Consider the following 18918-nt stretch of genomic DNA (forward strand, 5'->3'; position numbering starts at 1 on the left):
GTCACCCAGGCTGGAGTGCAGTGATACAATCTGGGCTCACTGCAGCCTCCACCTCCCAGATTCACGTGATTCTCCTGCCTCAGCCTCCCAAGTAGTAGCTGGAATTACAGGCGTGCACCACCATGCCCAGCTAATTTTTGTATTTTTAGTGGAGATGGGGTTTTGCCATATCAGCCCAGCTGGTCTTGAACTCCTGACCTCAAGTGATCCGCATGCCTCGGCCTCCCAAAGTGCTGGGATGACAGGCATGAGCCACCATGCCCGGCCTGTCCACAGTTTTTAGACAATTAGTTAGAGACCCTGTAATCTGTGTGCTCTAGTCTTTTCCTGCCAAATAAGATGGTAATGAGAAATCTTGGTTAGACTGGCCAGCCTCGGCCCTGCCTATTTCTAATAGGTGTGTGTGTTTTATATTCCAGTGCAAGCATCTCTTGGCAGTTTACCTTAGTCAGGTTATGAGGACTTGTCAGCAGCTAAGTGTCTCCGACAAGCAGTTGACTGACATATTATTGATGGAGAAGAAACAAGAAGCATAAAAGGTACAGATTGAGCATCCTTCTTTCAAAATAGAATCCTGTCAAGAAATGCATTTAAAATGTCATGATTCACAAGGAAAAGAGGTGAAATAGATCTTCAGACACTTCATGTTACTATCCCTTTTCCCTCCAGGACTGCAGGAGGTGCTGTGGGTTGGAGCCGTGGGCTGTGGAGGGTTTGCGTATGATTAGAAGCCTTGTCCAGTCTTCTCAAGAAAAACCCTAAGCCAGTTTCTGAGGTGCTTGGGTAAAAAATGTCCCTGGATGGAATCAAGATTTTAAATTCAAATAAAGCCTAATATCATGTTGTGTCCACATTACTTAGCCTTTTATTTTGAGACGGAGTCTCACTCTGCTGCCCAGGCTGGAGTGCAGTGGTATGATCTCAGCTCATTGCAAGCTCTGCCTCCCAGGTTCAAGCTATTCTCCTGCCTCAGCCTCCTGAGTAGCTGGGACTACAGGTGCCCACCACCACGCCTGGCTAATTTTTTTGTATACACACAGAGTTAAATTATTTTACTTAGTAAAATTTTCACACTTTGGGTTCCAAGAACTTAACGAAACTTCAACTTTGGAGAGAAGCAAAATTCCCTACCTAGCTCTAGAAGGCAGAATTTGGTAGAGGAGGGATCCCATTTCACCAGTTTCTTCCCCACGGGTAGTTTTCTGTATATGGAAAGGAATGGAGCTTAAAATTACATGATGAAAATTTGACTTATGAGAATATCATTTCCCTAAATTAATACAGCAGTTTTTTGATTGAATAATTATACTTTTTTTTTTTTTGAGACGGAGTCTCACTCTGTCACCCCGCTCTGTTGCCCAGGCTGGAATGCAATGGCATGCTTGACTCACCGCAACCTCTGCCTCCTGGGTTCAAGCGATTCTCCTGCCTCAGCCTCCTGAGTAGCTGGGATTACAGGTGTGCACTACCACACCTGGCTGATTTTTGTATTTTTAGTAGAGACGGAGTTTCACCATGTTGGCCAGGCTGGTCTGGAACTCCTGACCTCAGGTGATCCGCCACCTTTGCTTTCCAAAGTGTTGGGATTACAGGCCTGAGCCTCCGCGCCTGGCCACTTGTTATACTTTTTTGGTTCACTTAAGAAGGGGGATATTTCAATCAGGAGAGGCTAAGTTATGCTGTGGTAACAATGACCCCAAATCTGAAAGGCTTACAAAAACAAAGTTTCAGATCTCATTCATGCTGTGTATCCACCAGGAGTCAGTTGTAGCTCTATTCCAAAACAGCTTCATGCAGGGATCCCAGTGAGTGAAGCAGCCCATATCTGGAACACTGTGAATCTCAAAGAGAAAAAGGAAAACATGGTACACAATTTTTAACATTTTTCTGCTTGGCTACTCAGATTTTACTAAAGCAGGTCACATGGCCAGCCTGTATTCAACAGGACAGGAATGTATAATCCTGTTTTCAGAGAGAAGCACCCAACACAAGGAACAACAGAGACACTGTGGAGTGTCCTAAGAGGCTTGGAGCAGTCATAAAATAAAACTGTACCCATGAATGGATGACCTCGTACATGGGTCACCTCTCCTGGTGACCTAACTGAAACCACAGTAGAACCATAGTAGAAACCACCTCCAAGTGAGGTTCCTACAAATGCAGTCAGCCATGGTCTGAGTATCCTCTTTCCAGCATGTTCCTTTTTTAAAAAGCTCTCTCCTTCTGGGGATAAACATTCCAGACTATAAGCAGGAAAACTAGGAGCAATTCCTGTAAGAGGAAGTTGTTTTTTCACTGAAGGGTGAAGGAATTAATTATGTTATCCTTAAGGTCAATTTCCAGTTCTAAATGTTTCTAACTCAGATTTTGCCTGATTATTGGGTTCATTAGTTGTCTACTGCTAGATAAGCTAAAAGCAAATTCAAAATTTAACCTCTTTCAGTGTTTATTGCTTTAGGCAGTTGAACTTTTTTTTTTTTTTTTTGAGATGGAGTCTCAAAAAAAAAAAAGAGAGAATTATACATGTCACTGCTGGATGTTGTGGGTTTTTTCTTTAGGATTAAGTGAAAAACAATCTGCTTTAATGCTCTTCCTTCAGTGTAAGCTTCCACACATGCGGGGAAATCTCTCCATTGATACTGAATGGTCTAGGTGATATGTTAATAACACGTCAGAGCCTTGCGGTAGGTAATATGCAAGGTGTGCTTTTTCAACACCTAATTTGTAACTGGGCGGAAATTTTTTTTTTTTTTGAGACAGAGTCTTGCCCTGTCGCCCAGGCTGGAGTACAGTGATGCAATCTTGGCCCACTGCAGCCTCCGCCTCCTGGGTTCAAGCGATTCCCCTGCCTCAGCCTCCTGAGTAGCTGGAATTACAGGCACTCACCACCACACCCAGCCAGTTTTCATATTTTTAGTAGAGACGGGATTTCACCATATTGACCAGGCTGGTCTTGAACTCCTGAGCTCATGATCCTCCCACCTCAGCCTCCCAAAGTGCTGAAATTACAGACGTAAGCCACTGTGCCCGGCCTGAACTGAAATCTTGAATGTGTTCAGTAGGTATCTTCTTACCCAATCATTGGCCATTTCTGGTAACTCCCAAGGAATTCTGACTGTCAAAAAACCATACTGAGGCTGGCTGTGGTAGCTCATGCCTGTAATCCCAGTGCTTTGGGAGGCCAAGGTGGGAGGATCACTTAAGCCCAGCAGTTCAAGTCCAGCCTGGACAACATAGCAAGACCCCATCTCTACAAAAAATGTTTAAAATTAGCATAGTGTGGTGGTGGTGCACGCCAGTACTCCTGCCTACTCAGGACACTGAGGTGGGAGGATCACTTTAGCCGAGGAATTGAAGATTGCAATGAGCTATGATCACACCACTGTACTCCAGCCTGGATGACAGAACAAGACCCTGTCTCCAAAAAACAGAAATTTAAAAAAAATGTTAATAAAAGCTGTAGTGGGATAACTGCATTATATGAACCGCTGAAAATGCGACAAAAGCGCAGCACTGGAACCTGCTGTTTGTTCTTGCAGTCAGACCACACCTGTAGCTTCATTCTCTGCGGGTAAGAAAGGTTAAAGAATCCTAGGAGTGCTAACGTAATTCAAAAAAAATTTTAAAGTTCTTGCTTTTTCATTTAGATTGCCATCTGAGAGCCTAGCCTAAAAGTGCTTTGAAGGCCGGGTGGCAAATTCCTAAGTGGCAATTCATTATAAAATCGCCCTCAGGACATTTCTGCTTCCCTCAGATACTAATGAGAATCTTACGCCTCCAACTGGAAAGTTAACTCTAGGAATGAAGACTTCAACAAAAAGTTTTTGACTGGCTGGTGGTAGAGAGACTTAAACAAAGGATTTCTCCAACAAATTTGTGCAATCATACTACAGATGTATCTTGTTTTTCCTGTACCTTTCCTTTTTGTCCCTCTTGACCACCACCAAGACTGTTAGACTGTGCCTCTTCCCAGCCCACTATGTATCAGGGTCCTCCTTCCATCCTGCTAGATGAGTAGGCAGATCTGGGCCTGCCTCTTTTCCTGAGACCTCCATCCTTAACAGCTGAGTCATTCCTTTCACAAGGGTCTTTGCTTTATTTATTCTCTCTGCTCTCCTGTTCCCAAATGCTTTTCAAAAGCCTCTTCCCAGTTTCTTCTTTTCTTCTATGACCTATCTTTATTTTAAAGACGGGGTCTTTGTCACCCAGGCTGCAGTGCAGTGGTGCAATCACAGCTCACTGCAGCCTTGACCTCCCAGGCTCAAGCATTCCTCCCCTCTCAGCCTCCCAAGTAGCTGGGACTACTGGCATGTGCCACCACACCTGACTTATAAAAAAAATTTTTTAATAGAGACGAGGTCTCACCATGTTGCCCAGGCTGGTCTTGAACTCTGGGGCTCAAGTGATCCTCCCACCTCAACCTCCCAAAGTGCTGGGATTACAGGCTTGAGCCACCACACCTGGCCTGAGACCTGTCTTACTCCTGCCCTGCTACTGATGCTTTGCCTGTTTTTACTCTCTCTGTAGGTATGTAGGAAGCTTTAGAAATTTACACACCTGCTGTGAAATACCAAAGGTTAAGAACCCCCACAATGAAATGTAGGTGAGAGATTGCCCTTCCACTTCCTTCTTACAGTCTGCCCATAGAGTGGGCCCCATGAACCACTAGGCGTCGGAAGAGAATGGTCTATGTGGTTGGTTGAACTAATCTGAAACTTTTCAGTTCCTTTATATGAAGTCCTAAAGGTAAGCACTGAGGTGAGGAAGGGAGAGTCTGCACGCTGGAGGAAGAGAAGTTGTTTCCTCTTTCATGTAAAACATAACTGCAGTTCTTCTCAGTGCAATTTGCAGAGCAGCTCTGAGTCTACATAGATAAAAAGGGAAAGAGGTGGTTTTTCCAGCACATCATCTGAGGTCTGATCCCATCTATCCTTTCTTTGTAGGTGCTTGGAAGTTCTGGTAAAACATACACGTGTCTGGCTTCTTGTCATTACTGTTCATGTCCTGCATTTGCCTTCTCAGTGCTACGGAAGAGTGACAGCATCCTGGTGAGGACGGGGAAGGCTCTTCCCACTGTAGTTGAATGTAGAGAGAAATTGGCCTTACTTTGTGGTTTAACTATTCTACAAAATGGGAATCTTACTACGTGTTGAAACAATGGTAGCTTTTTGTCCTTGACTTCAGTTAGTCATCTCTTAGGGGTTTAGCCTCTCAAAATGCAATGTCATTTTTAGAACTACATCAATTTCCTGAATTTTTATTTAAAAGATCATGAGTGAAGCTTTGAGAAGGAAAAAAAGGGGAATTAGATGGCCCCATAAAAGTATGAACTAAAATTCGATGTTGGCAACTTTGCATATCCTACCTTCAGCCATGTCCTATATCTTTGCACTACCTGTAAGACAGCCTGACACCACACTTGACCTTCACATGGGGCATGAGTACCTTCACCTATTCCTTTAAGCCTTTGCCAGTTTCATCAGAGTCCAGATCATGAAGCAGAAACAGGACATACTCATACACACCTTATTCCAAAGGGAAAAACGCCACCTTCCTGAAAGCAGGCAGCTATTTTTTAAGTCTTGCCAAAGAAGCAAATAATGGTGTCCACTCCATTCTTCCCTTCTTTTACACTGTTAACTTCTTAAACATCTTGGGACCTGGCTGGCAAGTTGGGTATACCATTGTACAAGAGACCACATTCATAACTGATGTGCCAGAAGTTTATCTCAACTGCAAGAGACAGGATTGAACCAGGGCCCCTTCAGGATCTAAAGCTGTGTTCTCTGACATCAGCTGCAACATAAAGCTGTGTTCTCTGACATCAGCTGCAACATAATCATCTCCCCAGAAGCATGTACAGGCCAATATATGCAAGAGTTTCGCCACTACTCCCCGCCCTCCAACCCCAGAAGTGTAACACAGTAGCTAAGAGAGTAGCCTAGAGACTCTGATGAGCATCTGGGTACAATACCTGTCTTCCTAGGGAGCTGTCAGATTTCAGTGAGGTAATCTGTGGAAAGCACTTCACAGCATAGTGCCTCAAGGAATGTTAGCCATTGCTGTGACAGCTTTCTGAAGGCAAGGAAGAAATATCACTTAAGACTAAAGTGAGGAGCGCAGCTAGTCTTGGTTTTCACCATGGGTTACATACCTTGTGCCTGATGGATCTAAGCCGTTTTCCAAAGCAGCAGGCAAAGTAAGTCTGTCTTTGTCCACTCTGATTTCTAAAGAGAATACACCTGTCTCATCATCTTTATCTGCAGTTTTTATTTATTTATTTTTTGAGATGGAGTCTGGCTCTGTCGCCCAGGCTATAGTGCAGTGGCGTGATCTCAGCTCACTGCAACCTCTACCTCCTGGGTTCAAGCGATTCTCATGCCTCAGCCTCCTGAGTATCTGGAATTACAGGCGTGCACCACCATGCCCAGCTAATTTTTGTATTTTTAGTGGAGATGGGGTTTTGCCATATCAGCCCAGCTGGTCTTGAACTCCTGACCTCAAGTGATCCGCATGCCTCGGCCTCCCAAAGTGCTGGGATGACAGGCATGAGCCACCATGCCCGGCCTGTCCACAGTTTTTAGACAATTAGGTGCTCTAGTCTTTTCCTGCCAAATAAGATGGTAATGAGAAATCTTGGTTAGACTGGCCAGCCTCGGCCCTGCCTATTTCTAATAGGTGTGTGTGTTTTATATTCCAGTGCAAGCATCTCTTGGCAGTTTACCTTAGTCAGGTTATGAGGACTTGTCAGCAGCTAAGTGTCTCCGACAAGCAGTTGACTGACATATTATTGATGGAGAAGAAACAAGAAGCATAAAAGGTACAGATTGAGCATCCTTCTTTCAAAATAGAATCCTGTCAAGAAATGCATTTAAAATGTCATGATTCACAAGGAAAAGAGGTGAAATAGATCTTCAGACACTTCATGTTACTATCCCTTTTCCCTCCAGGACTGCAGGAGGTGCTGTGGGTTGGAGCCGTGGGCTGTGGAGGGTTTGCGTATGATTAGAAGCCTTGTCCAGTCTTCTCAAGAAAAACCCTAAGCCAGTTTCTGAGGTGCTTGGGTAAAAAATGTCCCTGGATGGAATCAAGATTTTAAATTCAAATAAAGCCTAATATCATGTTGTGTCCACATTACTTAGCCTTTTATTTTGAGACGGAGTCTCACTCTGCTGCCCAGGCTGGAGTGCAGTGGTATGATCTCAGCTCATTGCAAGCTCTGCCTCCCAGGTTCAAGCTATTCTCCTGCCTCAGCCTCCTGAGTAGCTGGGACTACAGGTGCCCACCACCACGCCTGGCTAATTTTTTTGTATACACACAGAGTTAAATTATTTTACTTAGTAAAATTTTCACACTTTGGGTTCCAAGAACTTAACGAAACTTCAACTTTGGAGAGAAGCAAAATTCCCTACCTAGCTCTAGAAGGCAGAATTTGGTAGAGGAGGGATCCCATTTCACCAGTTTCTTCCCCACGGGTAGTTTTCTGTATATGGAAAGGAATGGAGCTTAAAATTACATGATGAAAATTTGACTTATGAGAATATCATTTCCCTAAATTAATACAGCAGTTTTTTGATTGAATAATTATACTTTTTTTTTTTTTGAGACGGAGTCTCACTCTGTCACCCAGGCTGGAGTGCAGTGATACAATCTGGGCTCACTGCAGCCTCCACCTCCCAGATTCACGTGATTCTCCTGCCTCAGCCTCCCAAGTAGCTGGGACTACAGGCACGTGCCACCATACCTGGCTAATTTTTGTATTTTTTAGTAGAGATGGGGTTGCACCATATTGGACAGGCTGGTTTTGAACTCCTAACCTCATGATCCGCCCGCCTTGGCCTCCGAAAGTGCTGGGATTACAGGTGTGAGCCACCGCGCCCAGCCGAATAATTATACTTTTAATTTTTGAGATCACCTTCCTAGGAACAAGTATACATTTTTAGTACGGCCAACTTTTATTTTTCCATTGCCTCTAAGTTAAAAAAGATTTGCATTATAATAGTTCACAGTGTTTCACAGTAAAATAGTTTCAGTACTTTTCCACCATAAACAAGGCAGACTTTTAAAAACAAAAGTGTCTCTTAGAATCCATTCAAGCTGTCAGCATCATCCACACAGTAAAAGCAGCTGAATAGATCATAAATATATTTGTCAACCCTTGGAGCCTACTAGTGACACATACGTATTAGCTAGATACGTGGTGGCTCCAGGGAAGTGCTCAAGAAAGGCAGTCCATGTCCTTGTGAGGTGTAGCTATCTTTCACAATGAGAATAAGCCAGCCGTGTCCTCTTTGTTTCCTGTGGATTTGTATCTTCTCCTGGAAGAGGTGAGAGCCTACATCATAGGCCCACACCGAGAGCAGGCTGTACCCCAGCCTGACCATTCCCACTCTTGACATCTGCTTGGCAGAGAAGATACCTGGAGATAATTTTGCGAAAAGTAGAGCGGAAGTCTCGGTTCCGGTAAGCATAGACAATGGGATTGACAACTGAATTGGCATGTGACAGAAGAATGGCCATGTTCATTGCCCACTTGGGCTTATTTTTACCCTGAGCTGGCTGGAAAAGAGTGACACAGTTAACAACATGCACTGGTAGCCAGCACAGGGCAAAAATCCCCACAATCATGGCCAGTGACTTGGCTGCATGGATCTCCCGCTGGAGGGTAGTCCTCGAGTGGTCCATCAGCTCAGTGCGCTGAAGCTGCCTGCAGGCCACCATGAAGATCTTGATGTAGATCACCAGCATTATAAGCAGTGGGGGCAGAACACACCCAAAGAAATTGAAATACACCATGTAGCTCATGGGGACCACATTCTCAAAGAGACACTTCACGAGGCAGCAGCTTTCATTTGTGGTTCCATCCCAGGGTTCTGTGCAGTTGGTGGCACTGTCTTTACTGTTCCACCCCAGGAATGGAGTCAATCCGATGCCAAAGGCAAGGACCCAGAGGACAGCAATGACCCCTCTGGCTCGGGTCCCAGTGACCAAACTTTTATACCTGTTTAAAAGAACACCATCTGGTTATGGTCAGTTTATAGTGCTCTGCAACCACAATCCAAGACCCCGCCTCCTCTTTATTTCCATGACCCTTTAACAACCTCTGAAGTTCACCTTCCAGGGCACTATGGCCTTTACCCTCAACACTAAAGACATGCAAGCAGGGATGAGCAGCTTTGCTCTAGCAAACGCAATGAGATCTTCATTCTTGACTTAGTAAGTCCTTTCTGTTTAGTGACAGAGGATGGCCAATGACAAGAGGTGGAGAAACCTTAAGGGGGTACTGTAAGTCCTCACTTAACGTCCTCAGTAGGTTCTCGCAAACTGTGACTTAAAGTATATGTCATAGGAAGTTAACTCTTGTTTGTGTTGTTAAGTTTAGCCTAAAGCTGCCTCCTTACATATTTTAAATTTGGCCTAAAGGTTTCTCTGTTCATCGTGGACTATAACAAGTGGGGGTGTAGACAGACTAGCCTGCACTCATGCCAGTCCCCAACTTTTGACCAATCAGATGTGGCCAACTGTTTGAACCGTGTTCAAATAGGGTAAATGCCGAGCTATAACCAATCCAGCTGTTTCTGTACCTCACTTCCATTTTCTGTACGTCACTTTTCCTTTTTCTGTCCATTGCTTTCTTTTTCCTGTCCATAAATTATCTTCCACCACATGACTGCAGTGGAGTCCCTGAGCCTACTCTGGCTCAGCAGGCTGCGCAATTTGTGAATCATTCCTTGCTCAATTAAGCTCTTTTAAATTGAATTCAGCCGAAGTTTTTCTTTTGACAGTATCAACTGTGGTAAAACTGGCTTTGTTATACAGTGCATCATTTTGCTTCAAGTCACAGCTTCCAAGAACCGATCAACTTCCTATACTTCCTAATTTCCTATGTACCGCCCTCTGAGTCTAGGTCTTCCATAAGGTATTGTTCTAGGTCAGCAGTCCCCAACCTTTCTGGCACCAGGGACCAGTTTCATGGAAGACAGTGTTTCCACAGACCAGGGGTGGGGGTGATGCATCAGATTCTCATAAGGAGCGCACAACCTAGATCCCCTGCATGCGCAGTTCACAATAGGGTTCAGCTCCTGTGAGAATCGAATGCTGCCGATCTGACAGGAGGCAGAGCTCAGGCGGTAATGCTCGCCTGCCTGCTCACCTTCTGCCGTGTGGCCCAGTTCCTAACAGGCCACGGACCAGTACTAGTCTGCGGCCCAGGGGTTGAGGAACCCTGTTCTAGGTGCTTGAGATACACCAGTGAACAGAGCACACAGAGAGTCCTACTAAATTTTGAGACTCAAGAGTCTAGCAGGGGTAAACATAACAAACAAATACAAGTTAGTAAACAGTATGGATATGTGTGTGGTATGAAAAATGAAAAAACAGTAAGAAAGATCAGGATGGGCAGGGCTGCAGTTTTAAAGAGGCCAACATCATGGATAAGGTGACACTTGAACAAAGGCCTGAGGCAGTAAGCACTGGAGTCAGCACCACCTGTGGCTCCAGGCAAGGATCTTTCTGGCTTCCCACAAACACCACAAGAGATTTGCCTAGGACTATGGGCAGAATCATTTCTGAATACCTCTGCAGACTGCTGGAAAACAAGAGTCTGGCAATGCCCCTGTCTACTGAGAAATATTTGGGAAATAGCAAATATTAAAAATTTTTGGTCCTCTTTAAGCCATTAGATCAGGAGTTTGAGACCAGCCTGGGCAACACGGTGAAACTCCATTTCTACAAAAAAATACAAAACTTAGCCGGGCAGGGTGGTGTATATCTGTGGTTCCAGCTACTTGGGAGAATGAAGTGGGAGAGTCAGGATCACTTGTGCCCAGGAGGTTGAGGGTGCAGTGAGTTGTGATTGTGCCACTGCACTCCAGCCTGGGTAACACAGCAAGACCTAGTCTCAAAAAAACAAACAACAAAAACATGCTAGAAACCACTATTGGGGTTACCAGTACAAAGGGACAAGGTCCTAGTCCTTAAGAGGTTGACCAGTATCCAGTTGAGGGATACGACATGTATCAGATAAGCAGGCTCTATGACAAGTGAGTTATGGGGCAAGAGAATGGGAGCAGCCACCTCTGCCTAACAGGTGACCAAGAAAGGAAGTGACCTTGTAAGAGCAATATACCTAATATACCTTTTAGACATTTTGCTATACACTAGTCTATCCATAGTTTATAGCAAAGGTATAAATTTTGTTATTAACAACTGGTCCATAATACATACGTAATGTATAAATGAACATAATCAATGTAATATATTAAGTAAATGAAATAAAAATCCTCTGTAATCTCTGGGAGAAAACTGGGAAATAATTTGACTGACATTACCTGAAAACTTGCCTATTTATTTCCTATACCTGCAGTGTAAGACGTACACTTCCCAGCATGGCCGCAGAGCCCTCCAGCCTCAGCTCCACACATCCAGTGTCTGCCATTCTTGACCAATGGCTCCCTCTGGCTCATGCTATTCTCAACATCAGACAAAAGCATGTGTTGCTCTTATAAGGTCACTTCCTTTCTTGGTCACCTCTTAGGTAGAGGTGGCCACTCCCATTCTCCTGCCCCATAAATCACTTGTCATAGAGCTGGCTTATCCGATACCTGTGGTATCCCTCAACTGGAATGTCAACCTCTTAAGAACTAGGACCTTGTCCCTTTGTATTGGTATCCCGAGGACCTAGCACAGTGCCCGGCACATAGTAGTTTCTTAACATGGCCATTACAGGCCAGGCATGGTGGCTCATGCCTGTAATCCCAGTACTTCAGGAGGTCGAGGTGGGTGCATCACTTGAGGTCAGGCATTTGAGACCAGCCTGGCCAACATGGTGAAACCACGTATCTCCTAAAAATACAAAAATTAGCTAGGCATGGTGGTGGGCACCTGTAATCCCAGCTACTCAGGTGGCTGAGGAAGGAGAATTGCCTGAACCTGGGAGGCAGAGGATGCGGTGAGCCGAGATCACAACATTGCACTCCAACCTGGGCAACAGAGTGAGACTCCATCTCAAAAAAAAAAAAAAAAAAAGGCCATTACAAATACATTCATCATTTATTATCTGGCTTTATTAAGCAGCTTTAAAGAAAGACTCCACTTACTAGGAATACTTGAAGTTGCAGCCTGAACAGGCAGAAGAACCAGTAGTTTGCTGAGGAAGTTAATTGAGGTCTTGCCTCATAATTTACAATGATCTCTAATCTTTTCTACTCTCTCTTAGCAACAGGCAGCTCAATCATGGGCCCCTGTACTACAGAGGACCTGCTGGGCTCAGTTTTTTCACTGAATTTTTCTTGGCCAGTGAATCCATCCGTTTCCCGCCTCATTCAGGAATGTAAAGCCTTCCTTAGAAAAAGTTGTTCTTTGCCATTGCCTCACTGGAGGTGTGAACAACACAATTAGTCCCTGCAGCATAACAAGGAAGCCTCCCAAAGGCAGAGCACTAAGAATCACAGAACTTCAGGTCCATGAGGCAGCCCATGCAGCAGCCTGCCCTTACTCCTCCTTTGTTCACAGGACTAAGCTGTATCGAGTACAGCGGGTAACAGGTCAGCTCTGGGGGATGAACTTATATCTGGGATAAGGAAATGATGGCACTTCCATTCTCACGATTGGTCTAGTGGATCCATGAAGTGGTTCTGGCCAGTGAGACATACAAGGACATCTGCTAGGGGACCTCCAGGAAAGATTTTACTTCCTGATGAAGAGAGAAGGACCCACGAGGAGGGCTCTGCCCCATGCCCATCCTTTTCTGCTTTTGATGCTCTTGTGGAAGGGTGTGATGCCTAGAGCTGCAGCAGCCACACTGTGACCACGAGGGACAAGCCTGGAGACAAAGCTGATGGCAAAGCAGAAGACAACAGTAGAGCTTGGATCCTTGATGACACCTTTGAACCACCTGACTAACCCTAGAACCATCATGGCTCCGTATTCTGGTTTCAAAAGATAATTAAACGTTTTGATTGCTGATAACGCTGTGAGGTACTCTGTTACCACAGCCAAACTGGAGAGGACTTTTATCTTTCTAGTCCAATCTCTCTTATTTCACAAATAAGAAAACAAAGAAAAGAAAAACAAAGCTAATACACAAACCAAAGACCAGAAGCTAAATTAGTACTCAGAGGCCTGTGTTCCTTGCACTATGTCATGCTGCCTCTTTTTTTCCCAAAGCAGTATTATATTTGGAGTACCCTGTACACAGAGGCTTATTCATGGGAGTGGCTTCCCACGAGCGTTCAGAACAACAACTGGAATCCACCCCATCTGAACTTCTCATAACTGCTGGATCCTACACATGTGCAAAACTGTCATGCCTTGTCTTGGATAAGGAAAAGCAGCTAATTCAATCAGTGCGGCAGCTGGTCACTGCCTTCTCTGTGAACCTCCATCACCACCTCTCTTCCCTGTTGGTTCATTAGTTCATTTGAAGAGTTTTTCGTTTGTACCACACATTCTACCAGGCACTGGAAACACAATCGCTGCCCTCGTGGAACATAAGCTAATGGGAAAGACATAAAATAAGTAAACATATAAATCTGAAACTATGAATTGGGATGGGTTCCGCCATATCAAAATGAATTGGATGTGCTGATAAGAAAAAAACGGAGGCCTTGGATACAGGATGTCAGGAAGGCCTTTCAGGCAGAAAGCTAAAGGTTGAGGAGTGAGAAATTTGAAAAACAGAACATTCCAGGCAGAGAGAACAGCATGTGCTAATAAGGCTTTCATGCAGGAAAATGAGCTCAAGATGAGGCAGGGGCCAGTTCATAGGCACTGGGACCCATGGAAGACTTAAGCAGGGGATGGTACTGATTTATGTTGTAAAAAGGTCACCTGGTCAGAGTACGGAGACTGAATTTTAGGGGAGCCAGAAGAAAAGCAGAGAGATCAGCTAGGAAACTATTTCGGTAGTTGACTCGAGAAAATGCCGGCTTGGGCCAGGGTGACAGCAAAGATGATGGAAATGGATAAACTCTGTGGAGGCAGAACCAACAGGTCTTGAAGATCGATGGGTGCAGGAAGATGAAGACTGGAGGAGATTCCTTAGGGTTTTCCCCCTATGCGTGTGCATTTCCTGAAAGAGAGGATTAAAGGAAGAGTGGGATAAAGATCAAGAGAATGGTGGATGTGCTCGAACTGCTGAAAATGATCAGTAGTGAAGATGCAGGAAAAAGGGACAGATTATTATCATTATTGTATTTTATTTTTAATTTTTTTTTTGAGATGGAGTCTTGCACTGTCGCCAGGGCTGCAGTGCAACGGCGCACCTTGGCTCACTGCAACCTCCGCCTCCTGGGTTCAAGCAATTCTCCTGCCTCAGCCTCCTGAGTAGCTGGGACTAAAGGCGCCCGCCACCACGCCTGGCGCTTTTTTTTTTTTTTTTTTTTTGTATTTTTAGTACAGACGGGGTTTCACTGTGTTAGCCAGGATGGTCTCTATCTCCTGACCTCGTGATCCGCCCGCCTCAGCCTACCAAAGTGCTGGGATTACAGGCGTGAGCCACTGCGCCCGGCCAAAGGGACAGATGATTAAAGGAGATAAGAATGGGAGGAGGTGAAGGATGCAGGGTCCAGGGCACATGGGGAAGGACACTTCCTCAGCTGTAGTGGAAGGAAGAACAAGAACAGCACCAGTACACAGAGTGGGACAGTTGAGTCGTGAGAAGATGGGCCAGAATCTCCTTCGAGAACTGCTGTTACCTCAGAGAAGGGTGGAAGAAGTCATCAGTTGAGGCAGGGGAGGAACCACATGACCAAACCCCAAGTTTTGTTGACAGATACCTGCAGACCCTCCCCCAGGTGTCCGGACGGCTGGCACGGCTACCACCGCCTACACACCGCTCTTTGGGCACCTCTGGGCTGTGGACCTCTCACATCTCATCAAACTACACCTCCTAAGGTGAGAGCTGCTATCTTCAGTTTACAGATGTGGAAGCCACAAGGCTCAGAAAGGCTACCTCATGTGCCTGCTGCTGCTAAACTGCAGTCAGGACACAGACCTCGTCTAATCTGATTCCAATTTCGCCCCAAACGACCGTCTTTCTGCATAGCAATCTACAGCTCTTCCATGTTCATCTCACAAATTCCAGCTCCCTCCTCTGCCTGACCACACAGCCATAAGTCAGCAGCTTGAAGACTTGAAGGAAGGGGTTTCTGCCACCCTCCTGGGAGGCAGTCCTCAAGGACAGCAAAAAGAGGCGTGCTGGAGGACATAACCAGACCCCTAAGCACAACCTCTGTAGGAAGTGGAGTGTTCTCTGCGATGTTACGGTATGTGTGTACAGTCACCTCACAGTATGTACACACGGGGTTGGTTGCAGGACCCCCACATATGCCAAAGTCCTCACATACTTAGGTTCCACAGTTAGCAGCCCTCCGTATACGTGGGTTTCACATCCCAGGAATACTGCATTTTCAGTCATGTTTGGTTGAAAAAATCCAGTCCAAGTGGACCTGCGTAGTTCAAACCTGTGCTGTTCAAGGGTCAGCTGTGTTGGCTTTGGTCCGCAGTTCCTGGCACATAACTCCCATAGCCCTTGTTACTTCTCCCCAGACAGGCCATGATAACTAAAAACATATCTTCCTCTGTCTTTCTGTCTTGGAGCTGTCCATAAAGAAATTCTCTGACCTACCTTGTTTGATTGTGACTCATAAGACCCGCATTTCAGAAGGGGTCCTGCCCCTCCCCTAGAAGGAGCCACACAGGCCAAGAAGCATCGGAACAGATAGGTTTTGCTGAGTTTCCCCATTCAGCCTGTCAGTCTGAGATCATGCCCTTTTCATCCACTCACATTTCCACCCGGTTGTCCATGCTTGAGTCATGTCTATCCAATGAAGAATCCAAAAAAGGGCTACGAGGAAATGGTACGGAGAGCTTCAGGACAGCCAAACACATGGACGTTCCTGAAGGGTGGTGCACCCAAGGAGGGCATGGAAACGCCACGCTCCTCCTCACACCTCACCTTGTGTATCTCTTCATCTATGTCCTTTGTAATGTCATTAAAAAATTTTTTTTATATTTTTTTGAGACAGAATCTCGCTCTGCACTCCCAGGCTGGAGTGTAGTGGTACAGCTGAGGAAGTGTCCTTCCCCACGTGCCCTGGACCCTTCATCCTCCACCTCCTCCCATTCTTATCTTCTTTAATAATCTGTCCCTTTGGCCGGATGCGGTGGCTCACGCCTGTAATCCCAGCACTTTGGGAGGCCGAGGTGGGTGGATCACCTGAAGTCAGGAGTTCGAGACCAGCCTGGCCAACGTGGTGAGGCCCTGTCTCCACTAAAAAAACAAAAATTAGCTGAGTGTGCTGGCGCATGCCTGTGATCCCAACTACTCATGAGGCTGAAGCAGGAGAATTACTTGAACCCAAGAGGCAGGGGTTGCAGTGAACTGAGATTGCACCATGGCACTCCAGCCTGGGCAACAGAGCAAGATTCCATCTCAAAAAAAAAAAAAAAAAGGACAAGCAGGTGTCCCTGCACTGGGCAGGACACTGGAAGGAATGCCTGGGGACTCTGGCATCTCAGGAGGGCTCTGGTAACTGCCTGCCATCCTGCCATGCCCTCTCCTTTCCCACTTCCTGCTGGGCCTCCGTCCTCTCCCCAGGCCTGTCTCCCTCCCTGGCCCCACCCCTTGCTGCAGACTCTGCCTCCCTCCCTGCACTCCGAACACCCTCAGGTCTGCATGCGCGTGTCCATCTTCCCAAAACATTCCTGAAGAGCATGGGCCACGTCCTTCCATTCACCAGCCCGTGGCAGTCACTGCTGTGCTGCAGAGGTCACTGAGCACTGCAGTGAGGCCAGGGAAGCAGGACAGCCGCCCCAAGTGTAGGAGAGTGGATAACAGGCGACTGAAAAGTGAACACAGGAAACACAGGCAGCTTTATTATTCCAAACAAGGCAGAAACAATCCCAGCCTTTGCAGACCCACACAAAAGGGGGGTTCTGGGAAAGTCCACACTCTGGGAAATGACTATGCCCCACCACTGTGTACGGAGCTGTGCTCTGATCCATCCATTCACCTTATAAGGAGCTCATTAGCTAAGAAGATTGATAGAAAAACAGTCACATGGAGGGAATCAACAAAAGGAAACAGCGTGAACACTGAGGTTACGTAAGGAAACGCGGAACCGCCAAGGCCTGCATAACAAGCGCTGGCCTATTTCTGGGGCAGGGTCTCCTCCTGCTCTGACTCTGTGGCCCTCAGCTCAAACCAGGCTTAGAAATCAATTCCTAGTTCTAAGGTGCTCCTAGTATAGATCAAGGGCAGCTACCTGGGGAGTGACATTGAGCCTGGCCAGTCCAGCCACAGGCTGGATGGAGCCTGAGCTTCCCATCAGAAACGCTGGCCCCAGAACCCGCCTCCAGGTTGCTGCTGAGGCTTTTAACATAAGACGGAATGTGTACAAAGCACTTTATAAACGCAGATTGCTAAGTAAATGCACACAGAGTTCTACTGCCGCTTATTAAAAGTGTTTCCTGTTTGTTTTAGGGACGTTTCTTCCCTTTATAGTCTATCTAGCTCATAAGTTTTAAATTCCTCTGAAATACATACATTTCTGCTATAAAGCAATATATACATTCTTAGAAAACCTCATGTTATCTTATTGTACATAATTAACAGGACTTCTGTGAAACATGAGGCTAGAGCAGATCACTCAAACCTACAAAATGTTGTCACTAGAGCACTAACAAAATCTTTTGGGCCACCCAGGCAGGCAGCTCAGTGGGGCGAGAGGCTGCCACCGTGGGTATTAAAACTGCACCGAAAGAGTCAAGTAGAAAGCCTGGCAAACTTTAATTAGAGCAAGGCTGACAGGTGCCAAGACAGTGCAGATGAAAAAGGAGTTCTAGGCCGAGGCGGGCGGATCATGAGGTCAGGAGATCAAGATCATCCTGGCTAACACGGTGAAACCCCATCTCTACTAAAAATACAAAAAATTAGCCGGGCGTGGTGGCGGGCGTCTGTAGTCCCAGCTACTCAGGAGGCTGAGGCAGGAGAATGGCGTGAACCCAGAAGGCGGAGCTTGCAGTGAGCCGAGATCGCACCACGGCACTCCAGCCTGGGCAACAGAGCAAGATTCCGTCTCAAAAAAAAAAGAAAAGAAAAAGGAGTTCTGAGCCAGGGGGCTGTTACTAAGTGGGGCCTGGAGGCAGTGTAGCCTGCCACAGCCAAGACCCCAACAGGCTAGGATGTGGCTTTCTACGGGAGTGCCAGCTGCAGGCACTGGTTTTTTCTTGTTCCCAGGAGCCCACAGGGCTGACTGCGGCAGAGCAGTCAAAGGGCTTTTTCCTTTCCTGCTGAAGACTGTCATTCTCCTCCCCCCATTCCATCTCCTTTGCCTAGGCAAAATCACAGGTGAACTAAAGCAATGTCTCCATTACACCAACATCCTTCCCCTGCTCACCTGCCACGCATGAATTAATTCACAGTACAGAAGTTCACATGGAAGCAGAGTAGCTTATCTGCCCCTGAGCTCTCAGGGCAGCTCATGACCGCCCAGAGCACCTCTTCCGTGTACCTACCACATGACTGCATTTTCTGTCTCCACTGAAGGATGAGCTCCTCCGTGGAACAGACTCACAGCTGTATCCAAAACACCTAACACTGCCTGGCAAGCAAATGGTGAGAGAAAGCCTGAGTTTATAAGAAGGGAACAGAACCCCGCCTTCTTAATCAAAGAAATGTGTGGAACACCCACTTTTGGGACTTGGGAGTTCTAAATAAAGCAAGGTATCAAGTGCGTGAACACGGTTTCAGCTTCAGCTTACAAACCACTAGAGGCTGTCTATATAAGAGCAGATATTGTTATGACGAGTCTCTGAGCAGCCTCCCATTTTTCAGATCTCCCATGGGACCAAACTAGAAAACTTTTTCTGTTTGTTTGTTTGTTTTTGAGATGGAGTCTCACTCTGTCGCCCAGG

At 46.1% G+C, this 18918-nt stretch overlaps 2 protein-coding genes and 1 long non-coding RNA gene across 3 annotated transcripts in view; 2 read left to right on the forward strand and 1 right to left on the reverse strand.

Annotated features, from left to right (window-relative positions):
* The first annotated feature begins 414 nt into the window (after window positions 1-414).
* On the forward strand, window positions 415-851 carry LOC105535992. Its single transcript, XR_001005529.1, has 2 exons — window positions 415-539; window positions 670-851. It is a non-coding gene; the product is annotated as an uncharacterized LOC105535992 (long non-coding RNA).
* A 2643-nt stretch (window positions 852-3494) lies between these two features.
* ZSWIM7 (zinc finger, SWIM-type containing 7) lies at window positions 3495-7134 on the forward strand. Its single transcript, XM_011975292.1, has 4 exons — window positions 3495-3571; window positions 4528-4576; window positions 4944-5048; window positions 6701-7134. Exons 1-4 carry the CDS (start codon window positions 3495-3497, stop codon window positions 6815-6817), a joined length of 348 nt encoding a protein of 115 aa, XP_011830682.1. The 3' UTR covers window positions 6818-7134.
* Window positions 7135-7932: 798 nt separating this feature from the next.
* The window catches only part of ADORA2B (adenosine A2b receptor), a 29782-nt gene continuing 18796 nt past the window's right edge, over window positions 7933-18918 (reverse strand). Inside the window, exon 2 of the mRNA XM_011975247.1 lies at window positions 7933-9001. Within this exon, the coding sequence (XP_011830637.1) occupies window positions 8341-9001 (661 nt within the window). The 3' untranslated portion in view covers window positions 7933-8340. The remainder of the gene's footprint in view (window positions 9002-18918) is intronic.

The sequence above is a fragment of the Mandrillus leucophaeus genome, unplaced genomic scaffold (assembly GCF_000951045.1).
Source record: "Mandrillus leucophaeus isolate KB7577 unplaced genomic scaffold, Mleu.le_1.0 Scaffold153, whole genome shotgun sequence".
Taxonomy (NCBI): Eukaryota; Metazoa; Chordata; class Mammalia; order Primates; family Cercopithecidae; genus Mandrillus; species Mandrillus leucophaeus.

What these genes read in the sequence shown, in the direction of transcription:
- ZSWIM7 (XM_011975292.1), top strand. Translation starts at nt 3,495, where the DNA reads ATGCGACAAAAGCGCAGCACTGGAACCTGCTGTTTGTTCTTGCAGTCA. An exon ending in TGTAGCTTCATTCTCTGCGG is followed by an intron (nt 3,572 to 4,527) that starts GTAAGAAAGGTT and finishes CTCTCTCTGTAG; the next exon opens with GTATGTAGGAAGCTTTAGAA. An exon ending in GGAAGAGTGACAGCATCCTG is followed by an intron (nt 5,049 to 6,700) that starts GTGAGGACGGGG and finishes TTTATATTCCAG; the next exon opens with TGCAAGCATCTCTTGGCAGT.